The following is a 22966-nucleotide window of genomic DNA, read 5'->3' on the forward strand; positions in this document are numbered from 1 at the left end:
ATAAATATTCATGCTTGGTTTTCTTTCCTGCGAGTTTTGAATATGAAAAATCCTGTATTCCTTGAAATCTTCATTATCAGTTTGTCTGCTTCCTAGCCAATTCCTTAACTGATTTAAAACAATTAATTGCCTTTTCTTTGTTTTGGCTTTTCAGGTTTTATATTGGACCGATGATCCCAAGGAAAGCACAGCTGGTAAAGTCAGAGTCAATGGGAATGTAACAGCCAAAAATATCACAGGACTAAAGGCTAACACGGTGTATTTTGCAACAGTTCGGGCTTACAACACAGCAGGGACAGGGCCCTCCAGCACCCCAGTAAATGTCACTACTAAAAAGTCACGTGAGTATTCAATTTTGTACAACAAATGTTGCAAGCTCCCTGGTGGGATAGTGACATTTCAGCTTACCGTGACTAGCTCTGCTAAATGTTGCAATATCAATGGGATCCCAAATTTCTTCATCAAATGAAGCAATGAAATCTGTGACTAGGAAACTTCTTCTCTTCCCTGATAACAATTTTGTGGTCACCACTGAGTTTACTCAGACTGTGAGCCCCGTCTAGGTACTGGAACGCCACTGTAGGGTCTCTCCAGAGCCATCTCTTCTCCAGACTGAACAACCCCAACCCCCTCAGCCTGTCTTCATAGGAGAGGTTCTAGGTTTGTTATGTGTATGTGCTAAGGTAATTCTCTATGCTTGCAAAACTGGATAACAGAGGTATTTGTGTTCCTCCAGTGTAGCAACCATTAGGAAGGATTTCCTTTTGAATTGCAGCAGTGTGGTACTTGCTTTGAGGAGATTTCAAATGAGATGCAGAGTCAATAAGGGAAAGATATTCCACAGGTCAAACCACAGATTTGGGTATGGGAATATGGCTTTTTTTTTAAAAAAAAAAAAAAAAAAAAAAAGGAAAAAAAAAAGAAAAAAAAAAAAGAAAAGAAAAGAAAAAAAAAACTTAAATTCTCAAAATGCTTTTCTGAAATCTCTAAATTGTGCAGTACAGACGGTAGCGTATGTGATACATTCTCATAAATATATATTTAGTCAGTAATTGTTTAAATTTCCTGCAGTTAGAAGTAAAAACATATGCTACTCTACTCGTGAGAAACAACTTCACGAAACCTATGCTTTCAAGGGGCCATACTCCAAGATAATAGGGAAGTGCTGAGCACTGTTATACATGATTGAACCTGTAAAGTAAATGCTCACTAAGAGCAAAATAATCATAAAATAGAAAATTCTGGTAATCCGTTATGTACCCATATGCCCTAAGTTCTTCTCACAGACAACTTTCTAACGGAAAAGGAACTAATCTCTGGAAATCATTCTCTATATTTGTATGTATATTTGTATGACAGAAAAAATAAAGACACAGCAGTCAAGAGACAGGACATATAGGGAATGAATTTGCTTTTGCTTTACATTGTCTTCATCTTCTGTCAAACTCAGGATGGTGCTAATGGTTCATTTAAAAATTAAAGTCCAAATAACCCATTTAATATTTTAAAACATATATTAAATTTTTAAGCTCTCATTTCTGAAAGATGCAGGCACTTTCAATATGGGAAGAGGTAATACATCAAGAGAATATAAACAATGTATATCTACAGTGGGAGCTTTAGCTTCAAGCTAATAGATCTGTCTTTGTACTCATTGCCAAAGATTCCTAAAATATTCTGTACATGGCATTATTGTAAAGACTAAGCAAAACTCAAAACTAAAATAGGCCTTCTGCCAAATAGGAGCAATTCTGATTGAAGCTTACTTGTCTAAGATCAATTTAAGGTCTAAGTTGATATTCTGGTTTGAGTTTACTACTTAGGAAAGTAGAAATGATGTCTTCCTTCCCTGAGCATACTGCTCCCACTAAAAACAGTTATGAGGCTCAGCTCTTCTGTTTCTTTATTTATATGTCATGGTTTTCAGAGATTTCATCACTTTTTCTTTTTCTTTACAAATATATATCTCAACAGAAGAAATTTGAAATAAGTTACAAGTATAAACTTAGACTCAGTAGAACAAAAATATTTGCTGAAAGCAGCAAGGAAGTTGTGTTTTTTTTTGTTTTTTTTTTGTTTTTTAAATTTAAATTATATTATTTAAAAAAAAAAAAAAAGTAAACTTGTGGTTTTAGGCATATGAATATATTTAAACACCTTCAGAAATGAATATTTATCCAGCACTGACTTATGGCTCCTGGAAGGATACCTGCTTAGGTTCACCTGGGTGGCCCACTAACACCTCCTTTCCCTACCAGCTGGATGGATTAAGCTTCTCCACAGTCAGGAAGCAGACAAATATAAGAGACACAATCAATTTATTCTCTGTCTGTGGGAAATTAAATAGATTATGCTGTATTACCAAATCAACAGTGCCTTCTTAGCTATGTATGCTAATCATCAATATATAGAAACTGCAGGGAGAAATGAAGTATCCCAGAGGTTTAACATTTTAAAGTCAGGTCTGGGATACTCACAACCCAGAAGCCCTATTTCTCCAGATATCTCCCGTCTTTTCTTAATTCTATTCAAGTCCCTATTTCCTTTAATACCTCCAGCACTGTCCTCCCAGGCAGGGTCCAGTAGGACACACCATGGAGATGGAGATAATGTGTTGTTCTAAATATGAGACAGCATTAGCTCAAAGGCACAGTTTCAACTCCACATGTTCTCACAGGATTCAATTTCTGTCACTTGTAGGCAAATTTTCAAAGTCCTGGCACTTAGGCATAAAAAGCCTTTGAAAATCTACTCGCGGCCTATTATGCTGAGAATTTATAAAATCCTGCAATGTTTCATGATGGATCACATGGAGACTTTAATGTGTAACTCTTTGTAACCTGCACTCATGGCTGATGAAAATATAGCCTTTTGTATTCTACTCTTAGTTTTAACTTTTTTTTTTTTTTTTTTCCCCTGAAATCCATGCAGCAAAACATTCTCTAGTCCATTACAATATAGATAGAAACAACACAGTGCTTAAGCAAAATCTACCAAATGTAACTTGAACTGTCAGACATTGTCAGGCTTTTCCTAATTTCCAAAATGAACTCTCACAGTAAGTGGTTTTGTGCTATGAATAGATCTTTATTCTGACTAATATGAGAGCAATGATGGACTGGAAAATATTTTTTACTCTTTTAGACTTGAATCAGCCATGCATTTGCTACTTCCATGTCAGCGGCTCATTCAATTACACTATGCAAATTAATATTTAGTTGTATCTTGTGATTATCATCATCTGTTTTTTAAAGCACCGAGTCAACCCCCGGCAAATATCGCCTGGAAACTGACAAATTCCAAAATCTGCTTGAACTGGGAGCACGTAAAAACAATGGAGAATGAATCAGAAGTGCTAGGCTACAAAGTAAGTCATTGCTTTATCTCATTAATCATGCACATTGTTTATAATAAAAGGGGAAAAAGTGACTTGTTGAAATGTGACTATTCATTACCTGGAAAAAGGTGACTTTTCTGGAGTTATTGGGACAGTTGGCTGACATTTACACAAAACATGGAAGAATATCTCATTCAGAGTAGGATGCCTTTATCCTAACACAGGGGTATCCTGTCCCTAGCACTGGAACTCTTGTCCCATTTCCCTTGTAATCTTACTTGTATCAGATTCTTGCATTCGCATCTTTTTTGACAAGAGCTTCACACATTTGTAAGAAATAGAGAACAGTCTCTTAAGAATTAAAGAGGCATAAAATACATTTGAAAGTCCTCACTCTCTGACAATTCATAAATGTATCTTTGAAAATAGATAGGAAGACACTTACATAAAGATCAATGTGAGTGAAGTAAAAAGCGCTTCTATAAATCCATTTTTTAAGGAAAGTAAAATTTAGTTTAAAGTTTGTTTGCAGTGCCTCTGACCCCAACAGACTTCAGGAGAGACTTTATTCCTGAAGGATGGTAAAAATGGTTGTGGAGAGCACTTACATGAGGAAAGGTTCCTAGGATCAAGATCCTTGCATTGCTCAGCATTTTAGTGTCTATGCAGTGTTATTTATGCCCAGGGAGGAAAAGGACAGAAAAAAAAATATTAAAAAATCCACCTTGCAATCTTTCTTGAGATCATATCCTTTTAGATTCTAGTGAGTGTGCTTGAGTAGCTCCACACACTGGGAAAAACATTAAAACTAGTCTATTAAGCTCTTTTCCTTTGTGTCTAACATACCTGCTTCCAGGCTACACTTTCCTATTACATTTTGATGTGGAAAGAGTGCTTTAAGTACTCACTGCGTATTTATTGTATGATCCCTGTTAACTCTCTTTCTGCTTTGCTCTTCAGTTGCTCTTTTTAGCATAAATATATTAAAAGTTTGTTTTCACGAGATTGCTAGCAAGGAAGAAAGGCTTCTTGGAGGACAAAGCTGTAGTCTGCAGGATCCCCACCCAGACTCCCCAGAGCACTTGGGCATGGGGCCAGAGTGGCCAGTCCACACTATGACCCAGAGATACTTTAGTGAAAAGACCCATACACAAGCAGTTCCTGAATCCCTCAAATTTAATTGCAGAAATGTGCTTCCTAAGTGGAAACCCAGGTGCTACTATCCAAATTTCTGTCCTTTCTTCAACTTGTAAAAATGTTTTTCTAATGGTATTTAATACTCTGCAGGGTGCTGATAGAATTATGAAAAGTTTGGGACATGACAGAAAGTATTCTCAGCCATTTAAAAAAATCCATTAAAACTTAAATAAATGAAGTAACTCTTGTTTCCTAACCCCTTTTTATTTAGATTTTGTACAGACAAAACAGACACAGCAAAACTCATATACTGGAGACAAACAACACTTCAGCTGAACTTCTGGTGCCATTTGAAGAAGATTATCTCATCGAAATAAGAACAGTCAGTGACGGTGGGGATGGCAGCAGCAGTGAGGAAATTAGGATTCCAAAAATATCAAGTATGTGAGAATTTTTATCCTTCTCTGAATATTATTGCGTAATAAGAAATGCGTGTGCCTCTAAGAAGTACAAAGGATTAACAGATGTTTTGTTACCGTAGGTGACTTCCCTCTCATTGCTTTGTAATACTGGATGAAAGTGGATTAGTCTCTGGTTTTATCATGTTCATTAGTGGGGAAACAATTTCCCAACACCCATGTGTGATCTTAATCTTTAATGTTTGTCTCCATGAGCTCTGGCCTGGAATGCTTTGGGAAGGACAGAGAAATAAGCTTTCTAGCTGAAGTTAAACCTGCAGCTTTCAGATTCACCACAAATTTTAATCAGATCTGGAGCTGCTGCATATGCCAAGACAGAACCTCTCAGCTCTGCTCCATGGCTGAGGTGTGGGTACCCAGGGTCTGGTCTCTGCTTGCATGAATACCTTATTATTCATGCAAAATGCAGCACAGTTTTGTAACAAACTAACCAAAACCCTCCTGAAAGCAGCTATTCATGTAGAGACTGAGAACATGATTCAAAACCGTACTCCCTGGGATTGCTGCTGCAACTTGAAAATGAATAAATAGAAATAACCTTTGTGGATAATGTTTCATTTTGAAAGTTTAACAAAGTATACTGTTATGCTAGACTGCATAGAAATACATATTTGGACAGACATTTACTTATGTCAGAGATTTTTTTATGCTTATGTCTTTACAGGTTTAAGCTCTGGAGAAATAAATTTGTCCCAAAGAGTGCACTATACATTGACATCTGGGATCCTGCTGTTGAGTTTTGTCCTTAAGTACTCTCTCCCTTGATGATTAAAGCAATGTTCAGCCACGGACTTTTAAAAGTAAACTGTCTGTAGATTTCATCTTAATACTTTACCAGAATGAACATTTCCAATAAAGAAAAATAGTGGGCACTGGGGACTTGGGGGAGGGGGGAGAGAGAGATTGTACACTACTAAGAAAACATAAATCTCAATACTGCTGAGAAAATGTAAATATCAATACTACATAAATTTAAAAAAAGCTTTGAAATTCATGGATAAATGTATATGCATTAATTAAATGGGGTGGTGCCAAATATAACTTGAGATTGTTAGGAGACTGATCTCAATTTTTTAAAAACAGTAATTCTTATTGAAACTCCAGTGTAATGGTATGACAGATGTGAAAGACCTGTGCCAAGATGTTGTAACTGAGAAAAGACTTGAGATTAGTTGGGATGTGGACATTATTTATCTCATGTTCTTCATTGTAACCTGTTCAAAACAACAACAACAACAACAAACTTTCAATTAAATAAAAGCTATTTGTTTATTTTTTTCACTTTTTTTTTTCTTTTTTTTGTATTACAGGGAACAACATAGAATGCATTATATGAAATGTACTACACTATTTTCTTCTGAAAAGGGAAACCTAAATAAAAGGAGTCATGTGGACCAACCCAAAGCCATTGAATTCAATAGAGAAGCTTTCAGTGGCATCAGCAAGCCTTGAACCAGATCTAAATGGGACAGTACCTTTTATAATTTGAGATACATATTCTCAAATACATTTTAAAGGAACAGTCTTGTGAAGACTGTTCTGATTAACAAAGATAGCAGAGATGCTGAATACCTTTTTTAAGGGGAGATTGAAATATATCTGTCTTCCAGCAGGTTCAGTTACTCTCTCAGCTGGTATTGTTATTCTTTGCTGTAGCCTGGAAGTGTAGATTCATCTTTGGGCTAGGTGTGAAGGTAAATGAGAAGACCATTGATTTTCATCATCTTGAAATATAAATAAAAGCATCTAATTAAATCCTTCAATCTATTGAGTTATTAGAATGTTAAATGAAACACCAGAGTAAGCATGGCTTTCAAGTCAATAGATATAGCTCAAAATGTGAAGTCACACTGCTGTGTATTTTAACAGCATCCTATAAAGGGTATTTGTTGTCTCATATCATACTAGGGGATGAAAAGATCCCCTAGTAGTGATGTGATCTTTTTCATTCCCACTTTATTCTGAAGTAAATTTTCTTTTCAACACTGTCAAAGATGTGTTATCTCACCTTTGTAACCATTTGGTACCACAATCTAATGAAGTTCCTCCCCTTCTCTCCATTTGAGAAGGGCTCGAATGGAGATGGCATTGTGTAAGCACACCAATAAGCAAAGTAGTTTCATCTATGCATGATAATTCTCCAAAGAGTGTAATAAAACACATTTCTTGTCCATGGCTATAGGACCCAAGTAGGCAACAAGAGTCTTAGAATGGGAAGTTATATAGGAAGTTACCAATACTTCAATACCTGAGGTTACTGACAGGACTCATATGCTTGCCTTCCTGGGAGAACTCCACACACTCAGATATAAAATGAAATCATAAATAATAAAAACATAGCAAGAGCATGCTTTATGAAACAATGTTCAATTTTGATTTAAGCACTCCAGAGAATGAAAAGGATATTGAATCCCTAGGACAACGTGTTTCGCTAGGAATTGTACCCACTGTTAAACGTTTGCTTTTTCTTTTGATGCTATCAAAGCCAAAAGAGTATGTGTTTCATATTCTTGTGGCTACAGAGACTAAAGAAATTATTGTAGAAACTTGGGCAAATATTACTCACATCTGGTGATATTTAATAATCCTTATACTGAATTCAACAATGTTTTTCAAAGAGATGACCCCTCTGGTGGAGCTCTAACAGAGGTTTTTGCATCATTGCATCCCAGCAGGTCTCTAAGAGCAACTTGTCGCTGCCATTGCAATTCACTTACAGAATTTTTGTATCCAGTACGCAATGGGTACATTTTGTTTCAGTTAAACTGAATCTAATATTCTTATATTTTATAACATAAATGTGATCCTTTCACTAAGTTTAAACAAAACAGCTCTTTTCATTCCAGCAAAGAAAGATTTTCTTGTGAGCAGTCATATGCAGCTGAATAGAAGGCCTGATAGATGCTTAATTACAGGGAGGCTCTAGAAATATAATGCCACTTTTAGAAGCCTGTCCTCTGGGATTTCTACAAAGATGCTAATCACAAGAGTTATTAGGAAGAGGTTTAACATAGCTTTCAACAGAAGAGAACAGTTTAGAAAGAAGTGGATATGGTATTTAAAATCTTGATAATGCCCTAATGAAGTAAAAACATTTTTCCTTGCAGTGACAATAAACAATGAAATATTTCCTCACATTTGTTTTCATTTCTGTATACATGACTAATGTTCATTACAAGGTGCTTTTCTCTCTGTAGAAGATGTTTTTTCAGATTAGTCTCTTCAATTCTCCCGTGTTTAACTTCATAATTTCTACCTTACCTTTGTTCTGTCATTCCCATGGGAGAAACCCTTTTTAAGTAAGGGAAAACCCTAAGAATAGGATGGTTGCTAATTGAGCAAAGCTATTCTCTCCTTGAACTTCCTTAGAGCTGAAGCACAAGTGGATTTCCAAGTGACTACTTTGCCTTGGGACTGCCAGTCGAGGTATATGTGCAGGCACACACACAGGATGGACCAACATCAGGGTGATAATCAGTGGTCATTATATGTCACTATATGTTTCCTCTGCCTCGTGCCACCAGGTGGACAGGGTTCATCATTCAGCTTTGCTCCTCCATTGTGGCCAAGAGCTCTCCTCTCCTCTGCATGCAGGAGTCAAATGTTTGGCACCATAGCTACTAAAACCAAGTGAGACGTGCAACTTTAGCAAACAATCTTTTCATTCTTTCCCTTAGGAGATGTTTACTTCAGCAAACAGAACTTAAATTGATCTAATTCACTATTTTGTTCTGCTGCTGTGCTTCTTAAAGTAGATTTGTCTAGCATTGAAAAACTCAAACCAGAGTAGAATGCCTTAAATCACAACTTCTAAGGAGTCTTAAGAATAATACATTTAAACAAAGATATGATGATAACCCCCTACTCTCCCTAAATAAATTAAGTTATCTAAATTGTGGAGACCTCTCCTCCTCCTCTTTAACACCCCCATATTTTTTTGATGTTTCACTAAGTCAAAATGATGTCTGAGTCAAGCTGGAGTAGTCAAACTGCAGAATGCTGTAGGAAAGGCCAGGTGGCCAACTCTAATCATTTAATTTAATGTCTTTAGAAAACATTATTAACAAATCTGGTGCTGAAATAGCAAGGGTTCAGATGACTGACAGCTTTCATGAAAAAAAGAAAATGCAAAACCAATTTTGTCACTCATTGCAGGAAAAAAAAAAAAAAAAAAAAAAAAATAACCTTGCTCCCAAAACCAGAATTCAAAGTGAAAACAATGAAAAATGGAAAGAAAAGACAAAAAAACAACCCCACCTAGAGGTGCCTAGTACTGGGAACCTCGTTTCAGAGCACGGGACCAAATCACAGGCAAGGCTAAGTTTTCCAACAGCTGGAAAGCTGGAAGAGTAATGCCTATTTTATTTTGATGACCTAAGCAAAGTAGAAAAATCTAAAACCAGTCACAGTCAGAGATTTTCATTTTAAATTTAATACATCAACAAAATATTTCTCCCTGAAAAAAAGCAATTTTTAGTCTATCCAAATGTTTCATTTAGTTCCAAATGCAATGTTTCATTGTGACTTAAGATCATTTAAGCTTTCTTTAATACCTCCCCCCTCTTTATAGAGCAATTTTTGAATATGAATGCCAAAAAAAATAAATAAAATAGCCCGCATGTGCTATTGCACCAGCCCCTAAATCAGCATTACCCTGAAGTGCAGAAGCACCCTGTGTTTTGTGCAGGTCATTGGTATGCAGCACGAGCGAGGACTTGACACAGAGCTCTAAATCACACTTACGTATAAATACATTGCAAAAGCAAAGAAAGATTTTTATTAATATCTGACTATACTGCAGTCACAGAGAATTTCCCACAATGATTTGCTGTGTGAAAGCAAGAATTAATCTGCTCAGAGAGGCTTTGGCAGGCGTGGGGCTGCTGTGGGCCGATGGCTGGGAGCGCTGCCTCCCTCCTTCTGCCCCCACAGGTTTCATCCATTCAGCTTTCAATTCACACATCCAGCTGCTCTCTGCTCTTCCCTGGGCAAAAGCGGGAGCAGATCTTGCCTTACCCTGAATATCTCTGATGCCGTTCCTCCACTCCTACATTTCCAAGGCACCATTACTGGCATCTCATCGCTACTGAATGTCAGTTACCTTGAACTTTGGATAGCTTGCAAGGGTCTGTGTGTATGCAGCCATGCTATAGCCTTTGGGTGTGTGTGGTTTGAGGTATGGAAATATTCGCAGTGGACTACTGAAATTCTGCTACAAGGATGGTGAGAACTTCCGAGCACAGGCAGTATGGAAATGAGCAGAGCCTCGCAGTCTTTGCATTATTTATCCCAAGGAGTGGCTCAGCCTACCCCAGCCGTCAGGCTGAGATGATGTCTGTGTGCTGTCTTCTGCCACTGCAAGTGGATTACTGGAGTGCTGCCACTTACCCAGGGATTCATGTGGATGAAAAATATCAAAGAATGTCATTCTTTTGCATTTGCATTTGCACATTCATACATAGGCATTCAGAAATATCCTTCTACCTAAAAAAAAAAATGTACACAAGGTTGCAAAGGCTTGGTATATAATGCCTCTGGTCATCTTCAGCGTGTGTATAAGGATCTGGCATTTCTCTTGCTCTGACTATTATCTAAACAAAAACTATGAGTTTTTTTCTTTTTTGGGGGGGCGGGGAGGAAAGGAAAGGGGAGGCAGAGGAACAGTGCTATTTAAATAGCTTGTATAAAACCTTTCTTGGAAAAATTTACCATGTAGAAAAGGTCACTTGGACATTTTGACAGCATGGTATAATAAAGGCCTCTAAATGGCTTCAATCTTTTAGTTTTACTTTTTTATTTATTTAATATGAACTTCCTTTTATCAGTTTCTAGCACTTAGTACTTGAAAATATGTCTAATGTAGCAATTATAATGCCATATTAATAATGCTGTTATGTATCATTTCTTTGCTTAACCTATTCTATGTACGACAATATTTTTCTGTACTGAAAAATGTCTCCAAACATTTATCCTTAGAGAATGAACTGGAATAATTCTGACACACAAAGGGCGACCAGAAGAGCCCCTTGCAAGTTTGTCACAAGGCATGTTCAAGTCCCTAGACATTTTGCACTTACAGAGTTCCACAGACAGTGTGGATGGGCCAGGATAGGCAAGGCACTGGCTCATCACTGTGCTGCCTGGCTCCAGCTCATGCTCCGCTAGAGGCTGTTGGTGTGACCCACGTTTTCCCTTCTGAGCAACGTGTCCATGGTCTCTGCCAGTGGTCTCACATGGGATACTACTATGATAGCATGTAAAATAAAATAAAATTAAAAAAAAAAAAAAAAGTAAAAAAAAAAAGAGAGAGAGAGAGAGAGAGAGAGAGATGTTTGGGTTTGTTTGTTTGTTTGTTTTTAAAAAATAAAAATAAAAAAATGAGTGCCTGCTGGGGGAGCAAACATCCTACAGCTGTGGGGCTGTAAAAGAATCAAGCTGCAGCTCAGTGTCCCTCCTCTGCACACCCCTGACACCCAGCCCAGCCTTCCCTCTTGGGGTAATGCCTGATGAGGAGTCCCCTGGGGCTGGCAGGTCTGAGCTGAGGGACATTTCCTGCAGCTCTCCATGTGCCATGGAGTGAATTTTGTGTGAGATTGTGTGAGCACTGCTAGCGTGGTTTAATTGCATTATTCTGCAGCCCTGCTCTCCCAGAGATTTTAAAGAGAAAAAACACAAATCTTTCACTTGTCCCACTGCCCTTAGTAGATTTAAAGCCTATGCAGTTTGAGTGGGTTTGGAATTTATTTGAAAGCCTTCTTACACAGGTACAATTTATCCACAGAGATCAGCAGTTTACATCGTATTGATTAATGTGGTTATTGATTTATTCTGTGATTGTACTGGCCTGGTATATACAGGCCTGGAATGTGCTATTTTCCAAGAGTGATTGACTTCTTTCTTTATTGACTAAAATGAGCTGATAAAAATCTAGCTCTGGCTGAGCTAGAACTACTTTTTTTGTGTTCCTGCTTCTAGCAGAGAGAAGTAGGAGACAGACGTTGATGCAGAGTGGAGGAAAGAAGTTACAAGGTTTAACTCCTACTACATTACCCTGTCTGAGCTAAAATCCAGCCCACAACCTTAGCAAGGTGACAAGCTGGAAGATTTGGATGGTAAAAAGACAGGCAGAATTTGAATTTTCAAGTAGTGTCTTAAACTGCTTGTCACTCTGCTAACTTCAGCAGGTGAACATAGTTTTTGGAGCTTATTGCTGTTCGCTGATGCTAATAGCTCTGTCCTATTAATCCAGCAAATTCTGGGGGCTTCAGATGGACTGCTAATGAGGAAAGGCTTGAGGCTTGCCAAGGTCCCTCCAAAGGGGTGAAATTAGTCTATTTTTTTTTCTTGCTATATTAGGAAATGTGTAGATTGCAGCAAATAACGTTAGAGCACCTCGGAGCTGTTTGTGCCTGGCTCTGGGTGCTGCATTACAGCGCCATAAAGTGGGTCTCGCTGCCATTCATCACACCTGCTGTGAAGCCTTCCCAAATTGGGGTAAAAAGGTTGCTGTGACCCTGCAACGCATGACCAGCCACACCACAGCAGTTCTTGGCCTTTTCCCTGTCAGAGCTGCCCTCTGGGCCACCCTGGCTGAGGAAAGCCACAAGCGGACCCCTCCAAACGAGCACCTGGGTCACCACAGCAGGGCCACCCCACTGTTCCTGCAAAGCATCCTGGCTTGCTGCAGTTTTTCTATTTAATTAAGAGCTTGGAAGACCAAATTGACTTCAAAGGCAGATATTCTCATAGGTAAATTCTCTCTGTTTTGAGGCTCTTTGTCAATCTGGGCAAAAACTTTCTCTCCAACTGTGCAGTGAAAGACCCACTGTAAATACTGTCAGCTCCCCTGCCACACACACACCCTAGCCATCAAGGTGTGCCAATGACCGTTTCTCTCTGATGTCACATGAGCCCCACAAAGCCAGAAGCATCTTCATACAGTATCCTGATATAGCTAAATTACAGCAAACATACAGAAGTGCCAGTGGGATGGATCAATTCTTAAAACACTATGGAAAAAAAAATCAGGTGGGCAGCTGTAGCAAAGTTTTGCTCTAGCTGGCAGTTGCTAGTGTTTTTCCCACTTGTTATGAATAAATAAATAAATAAAATGAGAAAGCAATTATCAGCTCTGATCATGCAGAAACTTGGCAGTTTAATCATTATTTGATGTTATGAGTTTGTCTGTAAAAAACAAACAAGGAAAAGGAAAAGGAAAGGAAAAGGAAAAGGAAAAGGAAAAAAGGAAAAGGAAAGGAAAAGGAAAAGGAAAAAAGAAAAAGAAAAATAAAATAAAATAAAAAAAAAACTGCAACCATTTGACTGAGTGGGATTTCATAACAGCACTTTTGCTCACCCAAGGTCAGGAGCAGGGCAGGCGCCCATCAGGGCTTATGTCCCATTAAGGGCAATGTTCCTCACCGCCACTCCTTCGACTCAAAGACTTCGATTAAAGAGGCCACTTTCCTTTACACTGCTGGAATTGAACCTAAAATAAAGTATATTCTTCACTTTCCCGCACAATGACAATTGGCTGTATTTGTGCTAGAGCTGGTTGGAAAATGTTTCATGAAACAGTTTCCCATCAGCAAATACCGCTTCTTCTGAGCAATACGTTGCTACAGGAACATGTTGATTTTTGATGTTTCCAGAAGATATATTTTCCAGTGACTCAGAATTAAACTGAGTATCTTTTTTTCTTCAGTGTCTCTGCTTCCCTGCTTTCTCTTTCTTTTGATGCATACATTGTTTTGCTTCATATGAAGATTTTACTTAGTAGTTTTGCTGGTTTTATAACGAGTGATGTATTTGGTTCACTGCACCCTCTCCCACTACAGATGTGCACAAGCACAGACATCCACATTTTGTGTTACATTAGAAAATAATAACATTTCTTCACCATTACTGGATGTAAAGCTGACTTTCCTATACTTTCAAAAAGAATAATTCTGAATAACTTTTGAACCATTCCAGTTTTCATTCTCATTTACAGTTGTAAGTAATTACAGAATTATCTATAAGATGGAACATCTTTAATCTTATTTCATGTAATTTGTTCTGCATGAGGTTTACAAGGCAGTATTATTCTCTATATGTATATATGCATTGAGTAGCGAAATACAAAAAGTAGAATGATTATAGCTTGAGACATAGCTTCTGTAAAGAATGTCTATAAACACCCACACTGTTCCAGTTCAGAGATGCTCTCTAATAGAGATATTCTCCCAAGCTTCTGAGTCACACAAGGCTTTTGAAATTTTTTTCCCAAAGTCTAAACCACAAAGTAATCCTGGTTAATACACACACCTTTTTCCCCATTTCTAAGTATCTCAGTCATCTTTTAGAAAAGAAATACTGTATTCTGTGCCTATTGTGTTGGTTGGCAAAAGATGAACTTTATACCTTTAAATAATGGAGTTGAAGAGAAGAATTAAGTATTGAAGAGAATAGGTTGGTTTTATGGATTTACATTAGGTTTCACTCTTTTCCTCTGAGCGAATATATAGCTCCAAAATTGCTCCAAAATTGGGCTGCCTGGTGGCAGGTGCATCCAGCACCAGCATCTCCTGATGCATGAAGGAGCTGAGTGCAGTTAGTAAAGGTAAAAGTAGAAAAAAAAAGGTTAGTAACTGTGTTTATATAAATAGACATGTATACATAAATGTATGTATATAAGGAACAGAAAATAGAGAGCTGTATTATGAAAAGAGTAATACATTTTTCGTTTTACCTCTTTCCCTGAGAAGAAAAATCAAAAGAGTGATTCTGCAATAGCAGGCAGTGTATAGCAGCACACATTGGTATCTAGGGCCTATAATAATTTATCTAATTTAACTATGGCACTACATTCATAAGTATAAGCTCCCAGTCATTTCTCTACATTAGGGGATGTATGTGCCTCCCCATTTCTCCCCTCCCCCCCCCAGTCACTGGGAGATTTCTTCTGTAAATACATCCCTCTATAAATACAAAGCTGGCTCTCCAGCCTATTAGCTGTTCTGAGGAAATAAAATGATAACATGCCTTGCACTTTAAAACTTTGTTTATAAAATATCTTAATAAAACCACTAAAAGGCACATGTAAGTTACAGTCATGGCCATTGCTTACCATCACACCCGCCCAACAATGTATTTATTTATTCTAAATAAAAGATTTCAACTACAGTATGGTCACTTTGTTGCAGTTCACAACTTTAAATGAAATGAGCACTTATTGACGCATAAGCACTCCAGGCAATGCTGGTACATATCTTGACATTTAATAAAATTAAATATCCCTGGTTGAATTACGCCATTCGTTTTTAATCAGTATAATCTGCAGTTCTTAATAGGGCTTTCAGCAACACTCACGGTGGCCAGGACCCATGCGCCTCTCCCAGCCAAGAAGAAGCTGGCAGGAAGGCAGCCATCCACCAAGGAAGGGAGATTTCAGCTTGGGAAACACATCCCACATCCTCTACTGCTTTATCAGAGAGATACTTGATTTGTGTGACATTCCTTTTGAGGCCTAAATACAATAAAATACCCACATAATTTCTGAGCAAAGTTTTCATGAAAGCAATTTGCTGCTAACCAGATATCTGCAGGTAGCTCACAGAGGCTCTCAGATGGAATTGTGGATGCCTGCAAGTTTTTAAAGAGCTGTCAGAAATGTAGGTCCCAGTTGGGGATGCAACAAAATGTTTTTGGTGTTATCCAGTTTTTTTTTTTTTTTCTGCTTTGATGCAAAAAACAAATATTTCTATATTTTCTAGCAAATAAAGTTTGTTTTCAAGTGTGTTAATGCTTACATAATATTTTGCATTTAGGCAATGCAAGATCAAATAGACATTTTAAACAAAAAAATAATTTTTAAAAGGACAGTGGGAGCATTTCTTTGCCTGAGTACTGAAGTATGCTTTGTCCTTTTTCAACCAGTAACACATTTTCTTCCACTTTATTCATTTGATACAATTCTATTTTTGCTGGGAAAAGGCACTGCCAAATCCTCCTAACCAGATTTTTGTAGATCTGTGTACACTAAAGCATTTTCAGCCAAAAAAAAAAAAAAAAAAAGGCAGACGAGGCTCTCCAATGTACTTTCAAGGCTCTCCAATGTACTTTGTGGCAGTGCTTGGCCCATGCAGGAGCATTCCTGGGTGGCCAGAAGAGAAGTGTCCGGCCTCCCTCCAGAGCAACATTTGTTCCCTGAGCTGTGCTTTGGCTGCTTACACTCAGTTTTTGTTTCTACCATCCACATGACAACTGTTGAGTGGAAATAGTTTTAAATTAGAGGATTCATTTACCCAAACATAGCTAGAAAAATATCCACAAATATCTCCTACATATTTTTTATTCTGCAGAGATTAATGTATGAGAAGAAGTGATTAATTCAAGCTTTACTTCACAGATGATCTCTCAGGCCTAACAGCGTATGCACGCAGTCAATATTTTGCAAATGTTTTGATTAATAAATCTTTATATAGCCCACTGCAACTTTGTAGATTTAAATTGATGCTTGCATTGCTCGGAAAGCATACTGATTTTCCCTGCTTGCTTTCCTGACTCAGGGTTGTTGGCCTGAAGTGAAGAAAATGAAGCAAACATTAGCGAACACAAACCCTGTTACTTTTAACCACAGAACCCCTCTGAGGAAGAGGAGTGTGTGGAGGCAGCCGTGCTCTCAGTAGGAGCTGACGCCACCACCCCAGGCCGCCCTGCCTTCTCTGTGTCCCCCCAGCGAGACATCTGCTGCTCACAGCCCAAACACATCTGCAGGTGCCCAGCCTCTGAAGCATTAGCAACTTCCATTCCTTTCACTGTATCTGCAAAATACACCACAAGGCCAGCAGCACTGCATCAGCACCCCTCAGTAAGGGCCTGGCCTAGGGGGGTGGACGGCCCTTGAGCATCCGTGGCAGTAGGACAGGCTTCTCTGCAAGTCCTCAAGTTAAAGATCTTTAATCCTGGAGAATAAGTTCCTTCTTGCTTTGCTATTTGCTTTGACTTTTGTTTAATGCCACAAGCACAGAGTGATTCACCTCCTGTTTGTGAGGGTTTTCAAGTAACCTTTGAGCACGCGGGAGGCACAGGTGGGCTGAGCTCACTGCAGAGGTCTGGGTTTGGCATGGGCCTACCAACCCCATCTCCTCTTCTGGGTTTGCACAGGGGTCAGCACCACCCTACCAGACTTGGACACTTCTGTTGAACACAGTCATCATACCTATATTTAGACCAACACTGTTATAGTCTTGTTTTTTATGTAATATTCCTTTCTTGATAAACTTGGTCTGGGTCATGGACAGGGAAAGTCTTGTGGGTTGCTTCTGTTAGGGAGGGAAAATGAGCAATTGCTTTCTTCAGCAATACCCTATTACTTAGTGAAATAAATAAAAAATAAAAATAAAAAACAGAGCTGCTCTCTGACGCACAACAGGTTCAAACACTGGCAGCTACTTTTTCTCTTGGCTCCATCTGTTCCTCCCGTAGGTCTAAGCCTCTAATCCTCTTCACTTCCTTCTTGATCATATTTTTACCTCATGAATGCCTTTGGGCTGCATCTTGTCTCTTCTCTTGCCACTTCTGTAAGTATATGCACAAACATAGACTTGGATATATATAAGTCCTCAACCTATAGTTGAAGAAACTTCCCATTTTGGACAGGGCAGTACCAATTCATTGTGTTTTCCTCGAGCCATTTATGTTTTCCTGGAACATCACTGTGGCCTCATTGTTGATCCCTGTTTTTTCCATTTTTTACTGACTAAAAGAAGGTCTTAGCAACCTCTTCCACCTATCCAGACTGAAGCCTGGCTATCACATCCAGTGCTTTGTCTAAGGTTTTACCTTAGTCTGTTCCTTAGTCTGTTATATTATACAAATATAACAGATACCATAACTGCATTTAATACATCCCTGAGAAAAAGAAGTATATTTAGGCTATACAGATACTGCAAAAGGTGCCATTTGTTGTAAAGGAGACACCAGGAAAGCACTCAAGTGTCAGATAGAAAGCTCAGTATCATTTTTTAATAGTAATGGATTATATTAATGAGAAAAATTTGGATCCCAGCATAACTCTTCCAGCAGATATTATCATTATGTGCATTTCACATTATTACTAATTTTGTATTCAGCATATCAGGACCATTAATTCAGATTTAGTCTGCAGCTGAATAAGCCAGATTGCTTAAGAAAATAAACGTCTCTATTACTTTTTATAGTGTTGAAATTAATTTACAGTTCCAGATTGTGATAACTAAAATTGAGAATTAAAACTATATTTGCTACCTGAGATTTCCCAGAGATTAGCATTCACAAGGCTGTAAAAATATTAACTGCTTTAAATAATGCTTGCAATATTTCTAGGGTTATAAAGCATCTTCCCGTATCTCATTTTAATTTATTTAGCATCTATCTCTTTAAGCCTTCCTTTTAGCATATTCACACTGCTGGAAGATTAGACTGAGATTATTGCATTAAGAGAAATGCTATTTACAATGATGGCATGTAATACAATATGTATTTCCAGGGGCTTTGAAAGGCATGGAAATAAAATTTTTAATGATGTCTTTAAGGGCTCTCAGGCTGCCTTTGTGCTACCAGGAAAGTCGAAGTTGAGTAGAATTTCTGAAGCAGAATGGCATCAAGTCAACAGTAGATAAAACCTTTATAGGAAACGGGGAACTCAATAAAAACTCACAAAAAGGCAATGTAATTTCCAGATTAATCTCTGAGAACCATAAGGAGTGCAGAAGAGTGAGCTAGGGGGAATCAGGAGCAGCAAAGCTGCTGTGGTTGCTCAGAGCTGGAGTCTTCAAACATCGTGAGATGTTTCTCTCTTTCATTCCCCTCTGAAATACTCAATACCTTCTCTGTCAATGGCATTCAAAAATCACAATTTCTCCACCACACTGTCAACGACTTTAACAGTTATATATGTAGGGCTTTTTGAGCCTTCTGCATGTACACAAGCCAAGTGCTGACTTGAACACTGCCTGCCAGCGATGGACCTCTTCAAAGGAATAAAAGGCTGAGCTCCTTATGCAACTGGTTGATGCAAGCAGCTGGAGCTTAAAGAAAACCATCAAACTTCGTAAAAAAATTGGGTGAGTTGGACACAGTGTCATTGCAGGATTAGGTCCTGAGTCAATAACATCTGTTCTAATACCTCCCTTGTAGAAAGAGGAAAATAGGATTTAAATTTTAATCCATAGATTGAACGAGAAACAGAGTAGCAGATTCATAGCTAGCAAGGTACAGTACTGCCTTGGAGGATTGAGTAAATTCTTACTTGGTTGTGATATTTACTGATTTAATGAAATATCTGCTTAATTGTATCAGTCTCCAAAAAGTCCAGAACCAAACAGTCATGTTAACAGTTGATCTAACCTTTTGCTGGATTGTTTAAACTTTAATTTTTATTTGAGTGGCATAGAAGCAGTAATTGGAAGGATATTTTGTTAAGGGAGCTGCTCGGAAAAGCTCTCAAGCACTATTAGAACTATGTGTGATGGTAAATCATTTTGCAGAACTCCTGCAGTAACAATTTTTTAAAAGTTCATCACTTGACCATCCTTCCAGATAGAGATCATTTCCTTTGGCTACCACTGGGGAAGCTGAGTTCATACTCTGAAACCACAGAAACAGAACTTCCTTCAGCTGTTTTTGTTTTGTTGTTAGTTTTTTAAAGAAAATATTGTTCTAGTCTTCTGAAGACTAGACGCCAAATGCCTGAGTATCATTTTATGAAAATTGCCCTTATATCATGTGTTATATCTCCAATATATATCTTATATCTCCAGTGTTCCATGGCTCTGCCTTTGCAATAATGGTTTAACATGGAAACATTTATTTTTCCCCAGTTTTTAGTAGCTACAGAAGAAGCAGGGGGCTAATTGCCAACACTGAGCTGCGAGGGCCAGATCAAGAGGAAAAAATGAAACTAAATGTTTCAGAAAATAGGTGAAGGATCCTGCTGTGGCAAATTTGGATGATTTAGTCTAGTGCTGTGTTGTTCCTCCTCCCCATCTATAAGTTATAGTAGACTCAGTGCTTTTAGAGCATTGAGTTGGAACTAGCAACTGCACATAAACAGCCATAATCAAAGCCAGACAAAAAAAAAAAAAAAAAAAAAAAAAAGGCTTTAAAAGTTTGAAGGGTTATTTTCTCATTAAAATCAATACATATTTACATTTAAGTATGTATAAAATCCAAAGATGCAAATACAGAGATATGTTCACAATAGAAATGTATTTCTAAGCAGTAGAGATACAACTTCAATTCCTATTGTTCTTTCATCACAGGTAGGATATCTGTTTAAAGAGAAGTACCCAAAATAGGACACTGAAAGAGGAAAGGACTGAGTTCAAAATTATTTTATTATTCAGTTATGCCTCTACATCATCCTAAGATCTTGGTATGTGAAACTACATGGAATACATCATTTGAGAAGAACTCGTTTTCATGTTATGGTCTAGTACAAAGCTCAGACAGAAACTAATTACCCAAATCTTCAGGTGAGTCAGAGGAGAGAAACCTAGACCTTGAAAACCATGAAATGTTCAAGGCACAGTGGGACTGGTTGAGTTCCCATGCATCAAAAATCACCCAGCGCTGCTGCCCCATGAACTCTGCATCACTCCCACCTCAGCACTGCAGCCAGTGCAGAGCTGCCTCCTGCTGACTTGAGTGGAAAACCCTGAATTGCCTTCTTGCATCAATTTTAATAGAGCCTAGAGCCGTAGGAGAAGACCAGCACAGTGCTGCAGGACAGCCAAAGGTCTGTTTACCCCCTTTGTGTTGAGCAGCCTGTTAGGATGCAGGAACAGATGGAATTTGGCTCAAACGCTCAACGCAGCATACACACCCTCATACTGCTGAGGTATGTTCTCAACACTGGCACAGTGGAAGATAGCCAGAAATGGTTTAGTTTTGTCACCTAGGATCATTCCAGACTCAAAAATTACATAGATAAGACTATGCAGTAGCACCCTCCTTCCCCCTTGCTGGGAATTGTGCTTTTCCATGGGTGTCATAGCAAGATCCATTTAATCAGATACCAGAAAGCAATGGGCAATTACTGAGCATAGCATTGGTGGCATAAATGAGATTAAACACCCACACACATCAACAAATTTAAAGCAAATGGAAAAGTGGGAGAGATCAGTCCTCAGGGCACACTGGAATCTGGGTTATTTTATGCTTTTCCTTTTGCCTTTCCAGAAAACACTGAGTAAAAGGTCCCCTTCATTATGGTCGGTTTGAATGTAGCATCTCACTGCAGTCATAGAAAAAGGCAGGCACTAAGAAGTTCTCAGAAGAAATAAAGAAGTTGAGAAAATCATTTTATTGCCTGACAGAAGGGGAGGCTGCCTTAATTTTGTTGTCACTGGGAGTCTAAATGTATAAGGACAGCTGCTGTGCTCAAGCAACAATGCAATCAGTTAATGCTTTCAGCAGGGAGACATTAGCTGCTTCTCCCTCCTGCCAGGCAGGGAGAAACAAAGTTTACAAAAAAAAAAAAAAAAAAAAAAACTTTAAGACATTTTTTCTTTTTTCCTGTGTTTCTTTGAATGAAGGGAGGACAAGGACCACACCAGAAAAGAAAAAAAATATTTCAGGATGCTCACATTGCCACATCTTGGCATTACTGTTCTGATATGTGTTTTGGCCATGGCACATTTTCTAATATAACTACAGGAAAGCCACATAAAGACAACCATTTAATAGCATACAGTAAGGATCAGATAGTTTGTCACCAAAGCTACTTTTATTATTGACCAAAAAAGAGATCAAACAATAAAATGTTGAATCAGATATGAAATGAAGCCATGAAACCAGGAGAAAGTTTGCCCTACATAGTGATCAAATTAGCATAAACCAAATGAAGACGTTTGCTATTTTTACATTCCCATTTTGAAATGAAAGCAAAACAGAACAAACAAGAAACTAAAACTGCTTGTAAACTCTACAATGCTTTTCTGCCTCTGAGCTGCAATAATGAAGGCTCCTTCTTCTAAAAGAACAACCTTCAGTAGCTACATATTTTTGACCCTTACAATGTTTTGAAGTGATGAAAAGAAGAATCAGAGCCTCAGCCTTACCTTGGCATAATGATCTATTTTCAGGCATTTCATGAACATCTAGAACCACCGACAGCACAATAAGAAAAGGGAAGAGAGGGGAAGAGAGGAAAGATATTATAGAAAAGAGATGAAACAGTTATGTTAGGTACAACCACCAATCCATTTCACGTTAGTGCAATGGACCAGTTTAAGAGAGGGATGCACTGGGATTTTAAGGAACTTAGTTATATTTTCAGATCTGCTACAAAATTTACTGCACTCTTTTTTACTTCACTTAGAATTGCAAGTTTCATACTTCCATCTACATGGACCTGGGCACTATCAGCACCATGGTAGAGGGTATTGTTGGGGTCATCAAAGATGTCACACTAATTTCTTCCACTGCTTTCACTCCCACACTCACACACTTTCATGCTTCTACTCATATCATGCATATCTGTCCTATATTGTGTAATATTATTCCAGAGAGAAAAGAGTGAACTGAAAATGAATACTGGTAATGTTAGAAACTTTTATGATTTTGCAACATTAAAATACGTTTAAAAGATTGAGATGAGAGAAGTATATGTGATAGACACTTCAGTTTTCCCCATATTCAACTGTATTGAACAGTTGATCCCTGTTGCTCAACCCTTCTCTTTTTAATAACCTCATCAGGGAAGCCTGCATAGGGCTTGCAGGCAGGACCTGGCTTCTGTCCTCTGCTCAACTGGTGAGCCAAAAGATCTGATATCGCTCCTAAACCCAGATCTCCCAAAAAGCAACCTGAAGACCAATGTTTTATACACAGTTTGACAATGCAATGCTAGGATCTTTTGGTCAGCAAGACTGAAATGCAGTAAGAGTATGATAAGAAGGACAGTAAAGAAAACAAGGTATAAATGGATAGCAACAAAACCATCTCAAAGGAAACAGGAGAATGTTCATTTTAGAACTTTAATGCTCTT

The 22966-nt window shown here is 38.2% G+C and overlaps 1 protein-coding gene across 1 annotated transcript in view; it reads left to right on the forward strand.

Annotated features, from left to right (window-relative positions):
- Positions 1-5718, forward strand: part of CNTN6 (contactin 6) — a gene marked incomplete at both ends in the record, with an annotated part of 111939 nt that extends 106221 nt beyond the window's left edge. Inside the window, 4 exons of the mRNA XM_084292448.1 lie at positions 155-341; positions 3255-3367; positions 4746-4914; positions 5618-5718. Of these exons, the coding sequence (XP_084148574.1) occupies positions 155-341; positions 3255-3367; positions 4746-4914; positions 5618-5718 (570 nt within the window). The remainder of the gene's footprint in view (positions 1-154; positions 342-3254; positions 3368-4745; positions 4915-5617) is intronic.
- Between the last annotated feature and the right edge of the window lie 17248 nt (positions 5719-22966).

This window comes from Netta rufina (assembly GCF_964035555.1).
Source record: "Netta rufina genome assembly, chromosome: 10".
Taxonomy (NCBI): domain Eukaryota; kingdom Metazoa; phylum Chordata; class Aves; order Anseriformes; family Anatidae; genus Netta; species Netta rufina.